Source organism: Typopeltis vanoorti, chromosome 1 (assembly GCF_054136105.1).
Source record: "Typopeltis vanoorti isolate ZY-2024b chromosome 1, IOZ_Tvanoo_1.0, whole genome shotgun sequence".
NCBI lineage: Eukaryota > Metazoa > Arthropoda > Arachnida > Uropygi > Thelyphonidae > Typopeltis > Typopeltis vanoorti.
Window position 1 is genome coordinate 111,384,009 of NC_143549.1, and position 15,675 is coordinate 111,399,683.

The 15,675-nt window shown below is 34.9% G+C and overlaps 1 protein-coding gene across 1 annotated transcript in view; it reads left to right on the top strand.

Moving 5' to 3' along the window:
* The window catches only part of unc79 (UNC-79 domain-containing protein), a 1,277,183-nt gene that overhangs the window by 612,692 nt on the left and 648,816 nt on the right, over nucleotides 1-15,675 (top strand). Inside the window, exon 27 of the mRNA XM_090395893.1 lies at nucleotides 815-996. Coding sequence (XP_090252019.1) covers nucleotides 815-996 — 182 coding nt within the window. The remainder of the gene's footprint in view (nucleotides 1-814; nucleotides 997-15,675) is intronic.

Consider the following 15,675-nt stretch of genomic DNA (forward strand, 5'->3'; position numbering starts at 1 on the left):
TGAGTTGAATGGTCACTCTTAGTGAGTGGTCTGGGGGACCACCTAATTTTTAGAGATGTCTTTACTTAAACAGCACCTCAATAAAGATTGAAACCGGTCTGGGTAGTGGCTTTTCCCTTAAGTGATGAGAGCTTATACCAAGTGATGAGAACTTATACCACCTTTACCACGAGTTGCCCCAGTCCTGAAAGTACTTCAGGTGCAAACTTTGTTTGCTTACACTTGGATAAAGGATAAAACCCAATATATAATTAGTATATGTATACTTATATAAGTAATTTTATTTTCTGTATGAAAATGTCACTCTCCAGCTTAATTAACTGTGTAATCTAATAGATAATAATAATTACAGGACTATCGCTTTGATGTAGTGAGATTTTTTTATGTTTTTTTTTTAATACTAGGCAAATAGTTTTAATGGTTGATCAGTAACTTTAGCATGCCATGTAGATTGTAGTGCAGCTTGATTCTTTTCTTTGTATATATACACGTATACTCCAGAAGATGACCTTAATGTGAAGGTCGAAATGTCAAGTGTATATTTTGGTTTATATTAAACTAAAATTTTACTCTAACACGGTAGTTGTATTCATAATTTTCATAATGTATTCTGATCACCGTGTAAGCATGAAAGGAAGGTTAAATATAAAACCGATTATGATTCAGCACTTTTTAAGCAGAGTGCATTGTTCTGCACTATGCCTAGTCAGTCAAATGGAATTAGTTACCAATCTTGTAACTTTTTTTGAAACCTATTTGATAAGATATTATAAATATCAGTATTAATATTTATTTACTTTTTTTTAATTTCTAGTTGAAAAGGTGACAATGATTGCCCACTTTCTTGATTCTGCAATGGTGAAAAATAGTCCGCTTTTACAATCATCCTTGGCTAATGCATTTTGCTATTTAGTGCACTCACTGGATGATATACAGACTACTGTTTCACAGAGAGCATTACTCTTATTGGATACTATTAAAACCTCATCACTAAAGGTTGGTTCCAATTACTAATTTTTTTCCTTTTGTTTTTAATTTTTCTAATATAACTTCAATATCATGTCTTCTCATAGTGAATAAAATTTGAATATAACAGGATGACAACATTCAGATATCATGACAGCACTGTGATACCATCTTTTTTATATAGCAGAATTCTTTCAGCAATCAATTTTCTTCAATATTAAAACTTTTAATAATACTTATACAAGTGAAAAAAAAAAAAAAAAAAAAAAATATATATATATATATATATATATTGGGGGGGGGGCTCTGGCGCCTACAGCACCCCCCAAGTTCCAGACTGGTAAGACAAAAAAAGTTTCAAATTTCAGCTTATCTTTTTATATATAGAGAGTGGATATACACTAGTGGCCAAAATTGTGGAGACCATTTGGAAAAAGTGTATTTTTCAGATTTGATGGCTCATAATATACCACTTTTTTTGGTGTAATACAATAAAATTATATATCAATGGAAAGATAATTTAATCAAGAATGTAATGCAACAAAGTTTATTCAATTATCTGTATTTTATGAAAAGTTATAGCCAAATAACCAGAAAAAAGAAGCACAACTTGCATAGGTTGATATGAAGTAGCTTTCCTTCATTTGAATGTAGCCAATGAACATGAGTGTTTAGAGAGCCAATCAGGTGTCATCTTGTTTTGGCAATGCTCCAATAAGGTCACAGTAGGATTCAGCTATTGATGTCATGTATTGGAGCTGAGAGGACATTTGTCAGTGTGTTATTCAATTCCTATCAAGTTGGTTGGTTTTTTTTTGTGTTCTTTCATTTAGTGAGCTTGTAAAATGTAATAAAATTAAAGAAATGGTGCAAAGAGTTGACTGGTCACCCATAAAGCGATGTAAAATAGTACTATTAAGTGAACAAGGCTACAGTTATGAAGAAATTAGAAGAAAAATTGGTGGAAACTTAACCACCAATTTGATGATAGAAGAATTGAGAGACCGTGCCTACGTGACAGAAGAAAATCATCTGGGTGTATACAAGATGAAATGGCGCAATGCAATGCAATGTGAAGTTGAGTGCGAGGATTGTTCGGCACAGACTGCAGGAATTTGGTCTAAATGCTAGAATTCCACGAAAAAAGCCATTTTTAACTCTCAGACAAAAGTTGAAAAGATTAAACTGGGCTAAAACCCATGTAAACTGGACAGCAGAACAATGGAATAGTGTTATTCGGAGTGATAAGCCCAAAATCTCCCTGTTTGGTAGTGATGGCATAAAATACGTAAGGAGAAGAATTGGAGAAGATTTTCATCCTGATTGCATTACACCTACCGTGAAACACCCACTTAGTGTTATGATCTGGGGTTGTATGACATCAAAAGGTGTGGGCAGAATTTGCATGATTAATGGGAATTTAAATGCCCAAAAATACATAAATGAAATACTTGAGCCCCAAACTGAAGCCTTCCGCACGTGATCTTTTCCAAGATAATGAAACATTTATATTTCAACAGGATTCAGCTCCATGTCATGTTGCTGCTGTGTGCAAAAAGTGGTTTCAAGATAATCATATTCCACTGCTGAAATGCCTTGGGAATAGCCCAGACCTTAACCCAATCAAAAATCTATGGAGCCGACTAAAGAAACTTGTTAGTCAGAAGCAACCTACCAATAAAACCCAATTAATAGAAGCAATAATTCAATCTTGGTTTCACATTATAACAGTTGCAGAACTAAAAAACTTGGTTCACTCTATGTGAGGGCGTTGTAAGGTCGTAATTAACGCTAAAGGTTACCCAACTAAGTATTAACTCGCATTGTGAGAATTTTTGTATATCTCATTTTTTTATGTGTTTCACTTTTCTTCTTTATAACTGCTGTTCTAATAAAAAATCCTTCATAAAAGTAATTGCATTACATTCTTGATTAAATTATCTTTCCATTGATATATAATTTTATGGTATTACTAAAAAAAAAGTGGTTTATGAGCCATGAAACCTCAGAAACACACTTTTTCCAAAAGGTTTCTGTAATTTTGGTCACTAGTGTATATATATATATATATATATATATATATATTGTGCTGCATAAACAGTATGCCATAAGTTTTTTTGAGCTGTTTTCTTCATGAAGCATATATCATCTCAATAAATGAAATGACTAGCAGAGGAAGATTTAAGTTGATGAGTTCATTATTATGGTTTCTGCATAGTGCAAATTGACATAACTGTTCTTTAAAGTTGACTTGAACATGGTTATTTGCTATCATAACATATTCTTCTGGCTGAATTTATCATTGTTTTTCTCATGTTTATCATCTTATTATCTTGAGCCCCAATACAGAGAAAAAGGTCATTGTGGAGGCAGCATAAGAGAAGTGGAAGTAACCAATTTCATGAGGTCTACAAAGACCAGGCAAGGAGGGTGACTTGGTTGGTGAGAGTAGCTAAAGAGAGGTATAAACAGCAGTTAGCTAATGAAGCTAAAAAGAATCCTAGGGAGTTCTTTAGATATGTAGCCAGCAAAAGAAAGAATGATTATGGAAGGATGACATTGATTGGAGGAAATGGTATAAAGACAGCTGTTGCAGAATGTGTTGTGGAGATACTTAATGAGCAGTTCATAAAGATCTTTCAATCTTGTGAATGTGACTTCATGGAGAGATTAAGAGCAGTTGATGATGGGGAGGAGAGACTGACTGTAAGTGAGCAAGAGGTGTTTGGGGAGTTGAGTAAACTAGATGTAAATAAGGCTGTGGGACTTGATAATATATCACCGCGTATTCTGAAGGAATGTGCCAGAGAGTTGACACCTGCCTTGACATATTTTTTTAATACGAGTCTTGCACTTGGTCAAGTCCCTAAAGAGTGGAAGGAGGGCAAGATTGTGCCACTTCATAAAGGAGGTGATCGAATTCAAGCATGAAACTATAGGCCTATCTGTGTGTCAGGTGTTGTGGTTAAGTTGTTGGAGAAGCTTGTGAGAACTAGGATCCAGAGTTGGGTTGACAACAATGGTATAATCTTTGATGGACAGCATGGATTTGCTAATGGGAGGTCGTGTTTTAGTAATCTACTTACTTATTACAATAAAGTGACTGCTTCCTTGGACAGAGGAGAAGGATACACAGTAATATACTTGGATTTCACAAAAGCTTTTGATAGAGTACCTCATGATAAGTTGACAGTCAAACTAGAGCAGATGGGATTGGATATTAGATTAGTGCATTGGATTGGAGACTGGCTATCTGATAGGTATCAACAAGTTGTGTATGGGGGTGCAATATACAGGAAAACGAAAGTCACTAGTGGAGTGCCTCAGGGATCTGTTTTAGGGCCATTACTATTTAACTTGTATATTAATGATATTGGCGAAGATTTGGATGGAGATATTCAGTTGTTTGCAGATGATGCAAAGTTGGGACGAACCATAAAGAGTAGTGAAGATGTTGTGGCCTTGCAAGAAGACTTGAATTAATTGAGTGATTGGGCAAGCAAATGGGGATGCGAGTTCAATGTTGCAAAATGTAAGGTTTTAAAATTTGGAAAACAAAGATGGGATGCAGAATTTATGCTTGGTGAGAATATATTGTTGGAAGTAGAGGAAATAAGAGATCTGGGAGTGATAGTGGATAAGGATCTAAAATTTAGGGGACACATCGCCAAAATTGTGAAGACAACACAAAGACTTCTGGGAATGATGAGGAGGACACTGACGTGTAGAAGTAGGGAGATTCTTGTTCCATTGTATAAGGCTTTGATTAGGCCACACATGGACTATTGTGCCCAGATTTGGTCACCTGGTTTTCAGAAGGATGAAGAGATGTTGGAAAGGGTCCAAAGGCGACTGACTAAGGTAGTTTCTGACCTCTGGAATGTCGAGTATGAGGAAAGATTGAAAAGATGTAATTTGCAGAGTCTAGTGGAGAGAAGGAAGAGGGGAGATATGATAGAGACCTACAAGTTGGTAAGGGGTTGTTATAGGATCAATGGTGGAGAGGTTCTACATAGAATAGTGGGAGATCAGGGGAGAACCAGAGGTCATCCCTGGAAACTGTATAAAGAGGGTGTGAGTAGGGGAGTGAGAGGCAGGTTTTTTTCGTGCAGAGTTGTGAATGATTGGAATGCCTTGCCTGAGAGTGTGGTGTCTGCAAGGAGTTTGAATGTGTTTAAGACCCGGTATGATGAGATGTGTGTGAGATAAAAGGACCTCCTAGATGAGTCTTTGACTCCATGAGGTCTTGTTTAATAATAATAATAATTATGTCTGAGGTTTATCCCTCGCTTTCCGACTCTTACCCTTTTTTCCTCAGCAGTATTTGTATATTTGAATCTTTCGATTTTTAGGCAGCCATTCGATTTTTATTCTTTTCAATGCTTTTATCTTTTCTGTATGATACTGAATTTTATTTTGCTCACTTGGTACTAGATAGTGATTACTTCTTGTTTCCGATCTTCTGTGCATGTTGATGCTGATGTCAACAGTGATTATGGAGATCTATAAACATCTGGTAAGAGGAAGTGTGTGGGGGGGTTCCTAATAGCACTACGCTGTTTGGCAAGATAACAGTTCTGTAAACTTTATGTGAGGATATATGGTGGTGCTACAGTAGCAACAGGGATCAAAGCTTGCTGTAAGTGCCTCTGTAGCACAATTTGAAGAATGATGGTACATTGTGCCCGTCAATTGGAAAAGGCCTAAGTTTGATTGTCATAGTGACAAGAGGAATGTTTATGTGGGATTTTTCAATTGAAGGTGAGTTAACTGATATCATATGGAGGTAGCAAGGTTTTTTCTCCCAGAAACTTTGGTTTTTCATCTCATATACAGACAAATCGACCTTGAGAACACATTCAATTTATAGACAAAAATACTAGTGGTGGTGGCAGGCAGTAGATGACATTGGTGTAGATGATGATGGTGGTAGTTGCAGTTTGCTATAGTTCAGTGATGGCGAACCTATGACACGTGTGTCAGCACTGACACACCTTGGATGCTGAAAAATATTGGTATTCTGATGGAAAAACTGCGATAAATCATGTAAGATCACTCTCAGTTAAGGCGAAGGTAGGTTTGTTCGTTGAAAGAACTTTCTACCAGTAGTCAGCAACAGAAAAGTCATTAAATGTAATGTAAGTTTGTAATTTCAGTTTATTAAATTAATTGTATAATATGAACTCATAAATTTTATATCACTATCCTATTAAATAAATAGCATAATATGATATGTATAAGTCACTATCTATGATTATGTAGTTACATTTATAATGCATGTATGCAAATGGCACATCAACAACGTCAATATTTAAAAAAAAAAAAAAGTTTGACACACCTGGGTAAAAAGGTTCGCCATCACTGCTATAGTTGGTGGATTTAGTGGTGGAGATGGAGAGTTGTAGAGTAGGTATCCTCTGTGATGAGTCTTTGGACTCCTTGGAGGTGTCACGTAATAATAATAATAATATAATGCTGTTTTAGCATTAACTTCTGTGAGCATTTACGTGCTTGAGGTTCCTGATTACCTATCTTGTTTTTTACCTAGATGTTTTTGTTTTTTAACCTTTATATCAATGATGTTGTCACTGGGTTTCAGTGAGATATTCAGTTCTTTGCAGATGATCTGAAGCTTGGGAGGGTTATTAGTAATAGTGCTGATGTTTGACAGTATAAACAGTACCAAGAGGGGGGGGGGTTGAATGTTTATGAAGCTCACTAATATTTTCTGGTGTTTTCTAACCAACATCATCATCAGAACACAATCATAACTGTAATAGGCATATGGCACTAAACTATGTAGCTGAGAAAATTTAAATTGTAATTGACAACAGAACTAATGTCCTTACATGCTCCCTTGCCCCCTCCCCTATGGGTTCGATAATCTTAAAGTTGATTTAAAAAATAGTCAAAGTTCTCTGCAAATATGATCTCCATGCCACTTCCAAACTTTTCATTCAACCTTCATACATCCTCCTAAAGATCAACTGCATCATCTTGAACATCCTGAAGTGCATAAAGTTCCTTGTGCTTGCAGTTCAGCCTACTTTGGACAGACTTGTAGATCCATTAACATTCACCTTGAAGAACACAAAAATTCTATCTGTATCTCAAGTTACCAGACAATGCACCAGATTCTCCTTTACTGAGAGACTATTTTTAGAATCATTGTCAAAAATGAAGCACTCTCTCCCAACATCAACAAGTATGGTTGCATTAATTACCAAAGATCTGGAAGACTAGACCTGATAGTGTAATTTTTCAAAATTAACTTTATGGTTATCTGACCCATGTAATAATGTCTTTACATGGGTGCCATGTAAAGACATTAGTTCTGTTGTCAGTTAAAATTTAAATTGTTTCCTTCAATTAAGTAGTTTAATTGTGCCTATCATAGTTATAATTGTATTCTGATGATGCTGGTTAGAAAACTAGAAAAATATTAGTGAGTTTAATAAATATTTTTTTCCACTGTTGTTTATACTGTAAAACATTATTATGAATACTCTTTTGATGGATCTCTACTAGAGGAAGTGGATGGGGCAAGAGATTTTGGGGTGGTTGTTGATAAAAATTTAAAGAGTACATGTTGCAAAAGTGGTGAGATCAACGAAGATGATTGATGCTATACTAAGACAGACTTTGACCAATAGAGATAAGAGTGAAGATTCCATTGTATAAAATCCTAATCAGGCCATATCTGGACTGTTGTCCCCAGTTCTGATCACTAGGATTTGAAGAGGATAAATTAACTGGAGAAGATACAGTGACAAATATCAAAACAAAATCAGGACTCTTCAATGATAGTAATGAGGATAGATCAAGGGCATGCAGACTGCAGAGTTTGGTGGATAGAAGATGAAGAGGGTGGCATGATTGCAATATTTAAACTGTTGGGGGCTATTTACAGGATTAACATTGGGGAGATTTTTCATATAGTAGAACAAGGGGGAAGAACAAGAACAAAATGCCATTCCTGGATATTGCAAAAGGAGGTGGTGAGTAGAAGGGTCAGAAGTGGCTTTTTTTTTGCATGGAAGGTGGTTGAATCATGGAATTCGTCTGAGCGGTGAATGGTGAGTGGATTTAAGGAGTGGTATGATAGACTTTGTGATGTCTAAGATTGGGCTCCCATGAGGAATCTTATGGCTCCATGGAGATCCAAAATAATAATAATAAATTAAAAGGACCCCATAAAGGGTGATGCATCATTTATTATCATTAAATGGTGGTAAAGCCAAGAAACAACAAGAACATAAGATAGATATAAATATACCATCATTTTTCATAACAAACAAATGTTGCCCTTTTTTATACAAGGTGTTTCAAGGAGAAGGGGCAGGTATGATCCCCAAAATTTGTAAAAAAATAAAATTCTGTTTAGGTGACATGCTAGTAGAAACATCATTCCTGAAACACTTAGAGAAACCTCTCTTGATACATATACAAATATATCAACATCTATTGTCATATGAATGAAACAGATAAATATCTAATTAGAAAAATGTTGTTCTTTTTTAAAGCAGATGGGTTTAAATGGAAGTTGTGAGATCCACCAACATATATAAAATATTTTTTTTTTTTTTTAAGATTAACACATACTATTTGGATTACAAGACCATAGGTTTTAATACATATATATACAAAAACGTCTACTAGTTTCGCTAGATGTAACTGACTAGCTTTATCAAGACGAGCAGGTAAAAAAACTACTAGTAAATGCAAAAAAACAAAGGAATGCAGAAACGGTTAACAACAGTTAGACAAAATTGGAAAGGTTTGCATGACATGATACGCATGAAGCGTGAAAAGTCAGTCATTTTTACAAAGTAGTGTTACATAATTTTTGGCATAGTGTAGCGCTGCTAAACTTAATGAGTTAATGATATTTTTCCACATATCCTTTAATATAACCCCTTGGTTACGATTAAGGTTACATTCTGTTCGTAGAACTACTGCAGCTTCTTTAAAAGATCGACAACTGTAATCCTCTTCTATATATATGGCATGGAGCTGTTATCCCAATCTATTGCGTGGTTTGAAGTTGAGAAATGATGTGCCAAACCTGAGGTGTCTGTTCTGTTGTGATTAACATCTCCTACATGTTCTTTCTTTCTAATTTCTAGATCTGTTCATGTGACAGGTTGATGGAAACATCATTCCTGCAACACTCAGAAATTTTTCTTAGCAACATACGTAGGATCAAATACCAATTACTACAGTTTTCTGTAAATCTCTAAATTATTCTAGAGGTGTCATATCAGTATGGGGGCATCCTTGGTGTGCCAAGTAAGATATGCTCTGAACTGCAAGATGGAGTGATAACCATAAAGTGCATTCTTGCTCTTAGGGATAACAATTTGATTCAAACAAGGAAATTTGAGCTGCATTAGTCAGTCTTATATGCTTTTATAATAAAGCCTGCCATAAGGATCATTTTCTGGATTTTTGGTAAAGGTAATTATTCTTGCCTTTCCAAAGACAGCTTTCATCATCATTTCCTCATATGTATTGTGAACAAGATAGTATTATAATAATACTGCATAATTAGATTTGTATTGAATTCTTATCAGTTGTTTTTTTTTTATTCATTAATCTGTTACTTGTCAGGTCCCCACTATAAGTCTGTCTCCCATTTCCATCTTCCAGGACACCAATAATCCCATTAGTCCACCTAGATCTTGGCTAATTTTTTTATTTATTTTTTTCTGTCATCTTGGTATCAAACTCTTCTTATTTTCTTTTCCTCCCATGTTCTGTTTAAATGACCTTACCATCTTAGATCAGCTCTGCCGACACATCCTTGAATGGTAATGGTTACAAATTTGATAAAATATATGAAATGGGATTAAGTATATAGATGGGGATTTTAACAGCCACGTTGAAAGGATGAGTGAAACCTACCAAAGAGTTCATCATAACTAAGGATATCAACTCTGCTGACACATCCTTGAATGGTATTGGTGACAATTCTCCTTTCCAATAACTTAATTTTTAATGATTCAGTTGTTGATGCCATCTGTTCAATCCCCTGATTTTCTTCATAATTCTCATACTGTGATCTGCAGTCTTCAGGTAATTGTTTTATTTCTAATCCTTGCATTCTTGTGTCAAATTTCTCATTTTCTACCCTTTCTTCCCTTGTTCTCTTTAAATAATCATAACCATCTTAGATTAGCTTTACCATTATTGAATGCTAATGATGGCAAGGTCCTTTCTAATAACATTGTGCTTGATATGATTCTGATATTAATGCCATATTTTCTCCTCTGATTTTCCTCAAAACCCTCATATTGTGGTCCAGATCTATAAATTAAAATTGCTTTAAATGTTGTTTTTATAAGAAAGAGCATAGCTAAAACACTACTAGTTTAGTGTTTTAGCTGAGTTCTCTCTCTCTCTCTCTCTCTCTCTCTCTTTCTTTCTCTCTATTTTTCCATAAATTTATTCAATTGTCTCTCTATCATGCCGGCTTTGCTCATTCTATTACCTACTTCCATATTCAAAACATTTGCCAAAAATGTTATTAAAATAGCAGAAATGTTTTACTCGTTCTGTGAATTCTCTTAAGAACACAATTGATATATCTTATTCCTGCCTCCTTTATTTGCATGTTTTTTTTTTACTGCCATTTTTTTCTTACCAAATTTGCTAAAATATATGAAATCAGATAAAATATATAGATGGGGATTTTAACAGCCATGTTGGAAGGATGAGCGAAACCTACCAAAGAGTTCATCGCAACTAAAGTTATGGGTCTCTAAACCCACAGGATGAAGGCATACTGTGCTTTGCATCAACATATGATTTAAGAATTATTAATACCTTCTTCACCAAATGTTCAGAACATATAAAAGCCATGATTCGAGTTCTGATTATGCTATGGCAGACCACCTGTCTCTCAAGATCTTCAAAGACTGTAAGGTAATACCAGGAGAACAACCACTTATTACACACAGACTGTTGGTTGCAGAGCTTCTGATGCCAAATCCACTGATGGATCATAGAGGAAAGATCTTTAAAATCTGATGGCATAAACTCAACCAGCAGGAGGAATGAAATCTGTGTGAAGATCTTGTTGATTACCTGCATGAAGAAAGACTTGGATTTTTAGTGAATAAAATATTGGATGACTTCCAATATTACTGCACTAAACAGGCAGCATGCCATTTAGGCTTATCGAAGGGGCCCATAAATGGTGACAAAGAAACTGGATGGTGGAAGGAAGAGGCAAAGGACAAGCTTTGTGATAAGAAACTCCTTTTCAAACAATGGCAGCAAACTAAAACTGAAGAAACCCACATATTAGGCAGCAAAGAACAATATGAAAAGAACCACAAGCAAAAGCTAGTAGCATGAATGATTTTTAATGCACAACTTGAAATGACCAAAAATGATAAAGAAATCTTCAGGATCGCAGAACAAAACCATTGCTCAAAAGACATTCAAGTTAGTCAGATATACATGAAAAATTAGTAGGGATGTTAGTGACAAAGAATGAGAACATAAGACAGTGATGGAAAGAGTAGAGTATTACAATCACCTGCTAAAAAAACCTACCAACAACAACAGAATGCCCTGTGCCATAGATCACAGAATCAGAAGTGAAACAAGCAAGAGAACAATTTTGTTTGCCAGATTGATGGCAAACAACAAAAACACAGGATCTGGTGATATTCTAGCTGAACTGTGGAAAAGGTTGAGTGTGGTAGGTGTAACGTTCCAGACAAATATTTTCAACGAAAATAAAGGAGATGTAAAGGAGTTTTATGAGTTTGCAAGAATTACAGACCATAAAGTATGAAAGTACAATTTTGTAAATGATCAAATTATAACAGTTAAAGCAAATAGAAACTACTTAAATATCATAGGAGTATTTGCCCCTGAAGAAGGTACGAAAGAGGATCCCAAACAATTTTATGAGATTCTACAAAAAAAAAACAATTAAATAAATGTAATAAAATGACTATATATTAATAGCAGGAGATCTTAATGCTAGAGTTGGAAATAATCCAGTCTTAGGAAAATATGCAGAAATTTACACGAATAACAGTGGTCAAGAACTATTAGACTTCTGTACTTTCAATAATTTTAAAATAACCAATACTTTTTTTCAAAAAAAGAATATAAATAAATATACTATGAATGGCAGAGGAACAAAATCTATAATTGATTATATCATTACTAATGAGAAACAAGCTCCACGAGTGAGAGATGTACACGTTTCTCTGTAAACGTGAAATTTTTTTCAGATAATTTCTTAGTAGTCTCTAAAATAGAAATACTAGCAAAATGGAGAAACGAAGTAAATAAGAAAAAAACAAGAAATATAACAAGTATACAAAGTATATCTATTACAAGAAGAAAGCATTAGGATCCTATATCAATCATGACTAACAGATTACTTAAAAGAAGCCCAAATCACTGAAGATATAGAAGAAGAAGAATAGAAACTTTAATAAAGATAATCCATAAAGCAGCCTCTGAAGTACTTGGAGAGAAAATTAAATATTAAAATGAAAAACATTAAAAATCTGGAACACAATATACAAAATGCAATAAAAGAAAAAACAAATAGCATACAAATCACTCCTTCAAAAATATACAAAGGAAATAGAAGAAATAAACAAAAATAAAAGAAATATAGCTAAAACCAAAGTATAGAAAGCTCACCAAGATTCTTGCGACAGATTTATTAATAAAATAGAAGATATACATGGAAGACAAGACATAGCCTACAAAATATTATTATTATTATTATTACCCAAGACCTCATGGAGTCAAAGACTCATCTGGGAGGTCCTTTTATCAAACACACAGCTTATCATACCGTTCTTTGAACACATTCAAACTCCCTGCAGACACCACACTCGCAGGCAAGGCATTCCAATCATTTACAACTCTGCACGAAAAAAACCTGCCTCTCACTCCCCTACTCACACCTTCTTTATACAGTTTCCAGGGATGACCTCTGGTTCTCCCCTGATCTCCCACTATTTTCTGTAGAACCTCTCCAGCATTGATCCTATAACAACCCCTTACCAACTTGTAGGTCTCTATCATATCTCCCCCTCCTCCTCCTGTCCACCAGACTCTACATTTTCTGTAAAACCTCTCCAACATTGATCCTCTAACAACCCCGTACTAACTTATAGGTTTCTATCATATCACCTTGCTTCCTCCTGTCCACTAGGCTCTGTAAATTGCATCTTCTAAACCTTTCCTCATATTCAACATTCCTGAGATCAGAAACTATCTTAATCAGTCACCACTGGAGCCTTTTCAACATCTCTTCATCCTTTCAAAAACCAGGTGAACAAATATGTGCACAGTACTCCATGTGTCTGTGTGGCCTAATCAGAGACTTATGCAATGGAACAAGAATCTCCTTACTTCTACAAGTCAGTGTCCTCTGCATATATATATATATGTATATATGCAGTAAAACCCCAAAGTTACGTGATAGGTGGGACCAACAAAAAGCGCATAAGTCGAATTCGCATAACTCGGGGTATAATTTTGCATGTAATTTATATATACAAACATACAATTGGGACCAAAGGTTTATAAAAACACCTATCTATTTTAAGAAATATAATCATAATTGTAGTTTTTCGTACATAAAAAAAAAGAAAGTTATTTCGATGTCGATGGGTTTCATAAAATCTAATAGATTCATCTGATGGCATAATGTCTTTTTCTTGTCACGCAAAATTTCTTCATAGCAAGCCAATGATTTTTTTATTCCTTGCCTTGTGGCTACAATTCGTTCCTCATTAGAATCTATGTCCTCCAAAATCTGTAAACCTTTCTTTTATGATTGTTCTTACTGTGGATTCCTGTAGATCGAACTTCTTTGCTAGCTCACAAATTTTCATTCTGCCTTCAAAATCCTTAATAATGTTGCGTGTGTTTCCAAAGTCAATGTTTTTCTTTTCTTGCTAGCAGTAGAAAAATTGGACTTGATTCTTTTGGATGACATTATTATTTTTTATGTGATAAAATTTTTTATCAAGAACATAGCATTAAATAATCACAAGGTATGTAGACTATAAAAATCGTGTATGAATGGAGACTGCACGAATCACGTCAGTGCTTGTTCACAGCATGTGCGACACTGGCGAATGCAGCTGGCACCTGAAAGATACGACTAGTGGTGAGGCGGGACGGGAATACGTACATATAAGAAACCGTGTAACTCCAGATTCGCGTAAGTCGGGGTATGACTGCACACACACACGCACGCACGCACACACGCACGAGGGTGGTGTGAAAAGTTCTCGGCCTAACAACGAAAAAACGAATTTATAATTTCAATTTTTTTTTTTATTTTTCAACATAATCTCCCTTAAGACTAATACATTTATTTCACCGATGCTCCAGCACCATTATCACATCTCTGTAGTGGATCTCAGTAAGATCTGCAAAATACCCTTCTACACCTGCAATCACCTCTTGATTCAAAGAAAAATGCTTGACCATCAAGGAAGAGTTTTAGTTTTGGGAAGAGATAGAAGTCAGAGGGAGCCAAATCTGGGGAATAGGGTGAATGTTCCAACAATTCGTAGTGCAGATCCCTTAATTTTCCCATTGCAAAAACACCTTTGTGGGCAGGTGCATTGTCCTGATGAAAGATGATTTTTTTCTTTTGCAAACCGGATCTTTTCTCACAAATTTTTTCTCCTAGTCTGATTAAAAGATTGGAATAATATTCCCCAGTTATTGTTTTACCCTTTTCAAGATAATTAATGAACAAAATGCCTTTAGCATCCCAAAACACAGATGTCATGACCTTTTCTGCTGATGGAACTGACTTTGTCTTCTTTGGCGCTAAAAACTGGCTTCTATCCACTGTTTTGACTGCTTTTGGATTCTGGTGTGTAATGGTGAATCCAAGCCTCATTTATAGTAATAAATCAACACACAAAATCACTTTTATTCTTGTTAAAACTCTCCAAGCACAGTTCAGAGATTTTTTCATGCGAGTGTGTTTTTGATCTGCAGTGAGCAAGCATGCCACCCATCTTGTGAAAAGTTTTTTCATTTGCAATTCTTTATGCAAAATATATTCTATATGTTCTTTTGAAATGCCTATAGTCTCAGCAATTTCATGCACTTTGACTCGCCAGTCATCCAATACCATATCGTGCACTTTTTCAATGATTTCTGGTGTTGTTACACTTTTTGGACGTCCTTCACGTGGATCATCTTCAAGGTTGGTACGAGCACGTTTAAACTCGGCAGTCCATTTCTTAATTGTCGAAAACGAAGGAGAAGAGTGCCCATAAAGTTTCATGAACTTCAAATGAATTTCTTTTGCCATTAAACCTTCTTTTACAAAGAATTTCATAACTGCACGATACTCGATTTTATCCATTTTTCAAGGGATACAGACAACACTTTTGCTTCAGACAGCTATATAAAACAAACTACTTAATAGAATAACTTGCAATTTCACATGGATGATTATGACAGATGTACTAACTTAGAAAAAAAAATCTTGCCGATATATTATCACTGGAATAAATATATTAGTCTTAAGGGAGATTATGGTGAAAAATAAAATTAATTTTGAAATTATAAATTTGTTTTTTCATTGTTAGGCTGAGAACTTTTCAGACCACCCTCGTACAATGTTGTATGCAGATGATCAAATTATATTACAAAACAATGATGATGACCTTCAAAAATCAGTTTATGAATTAAACA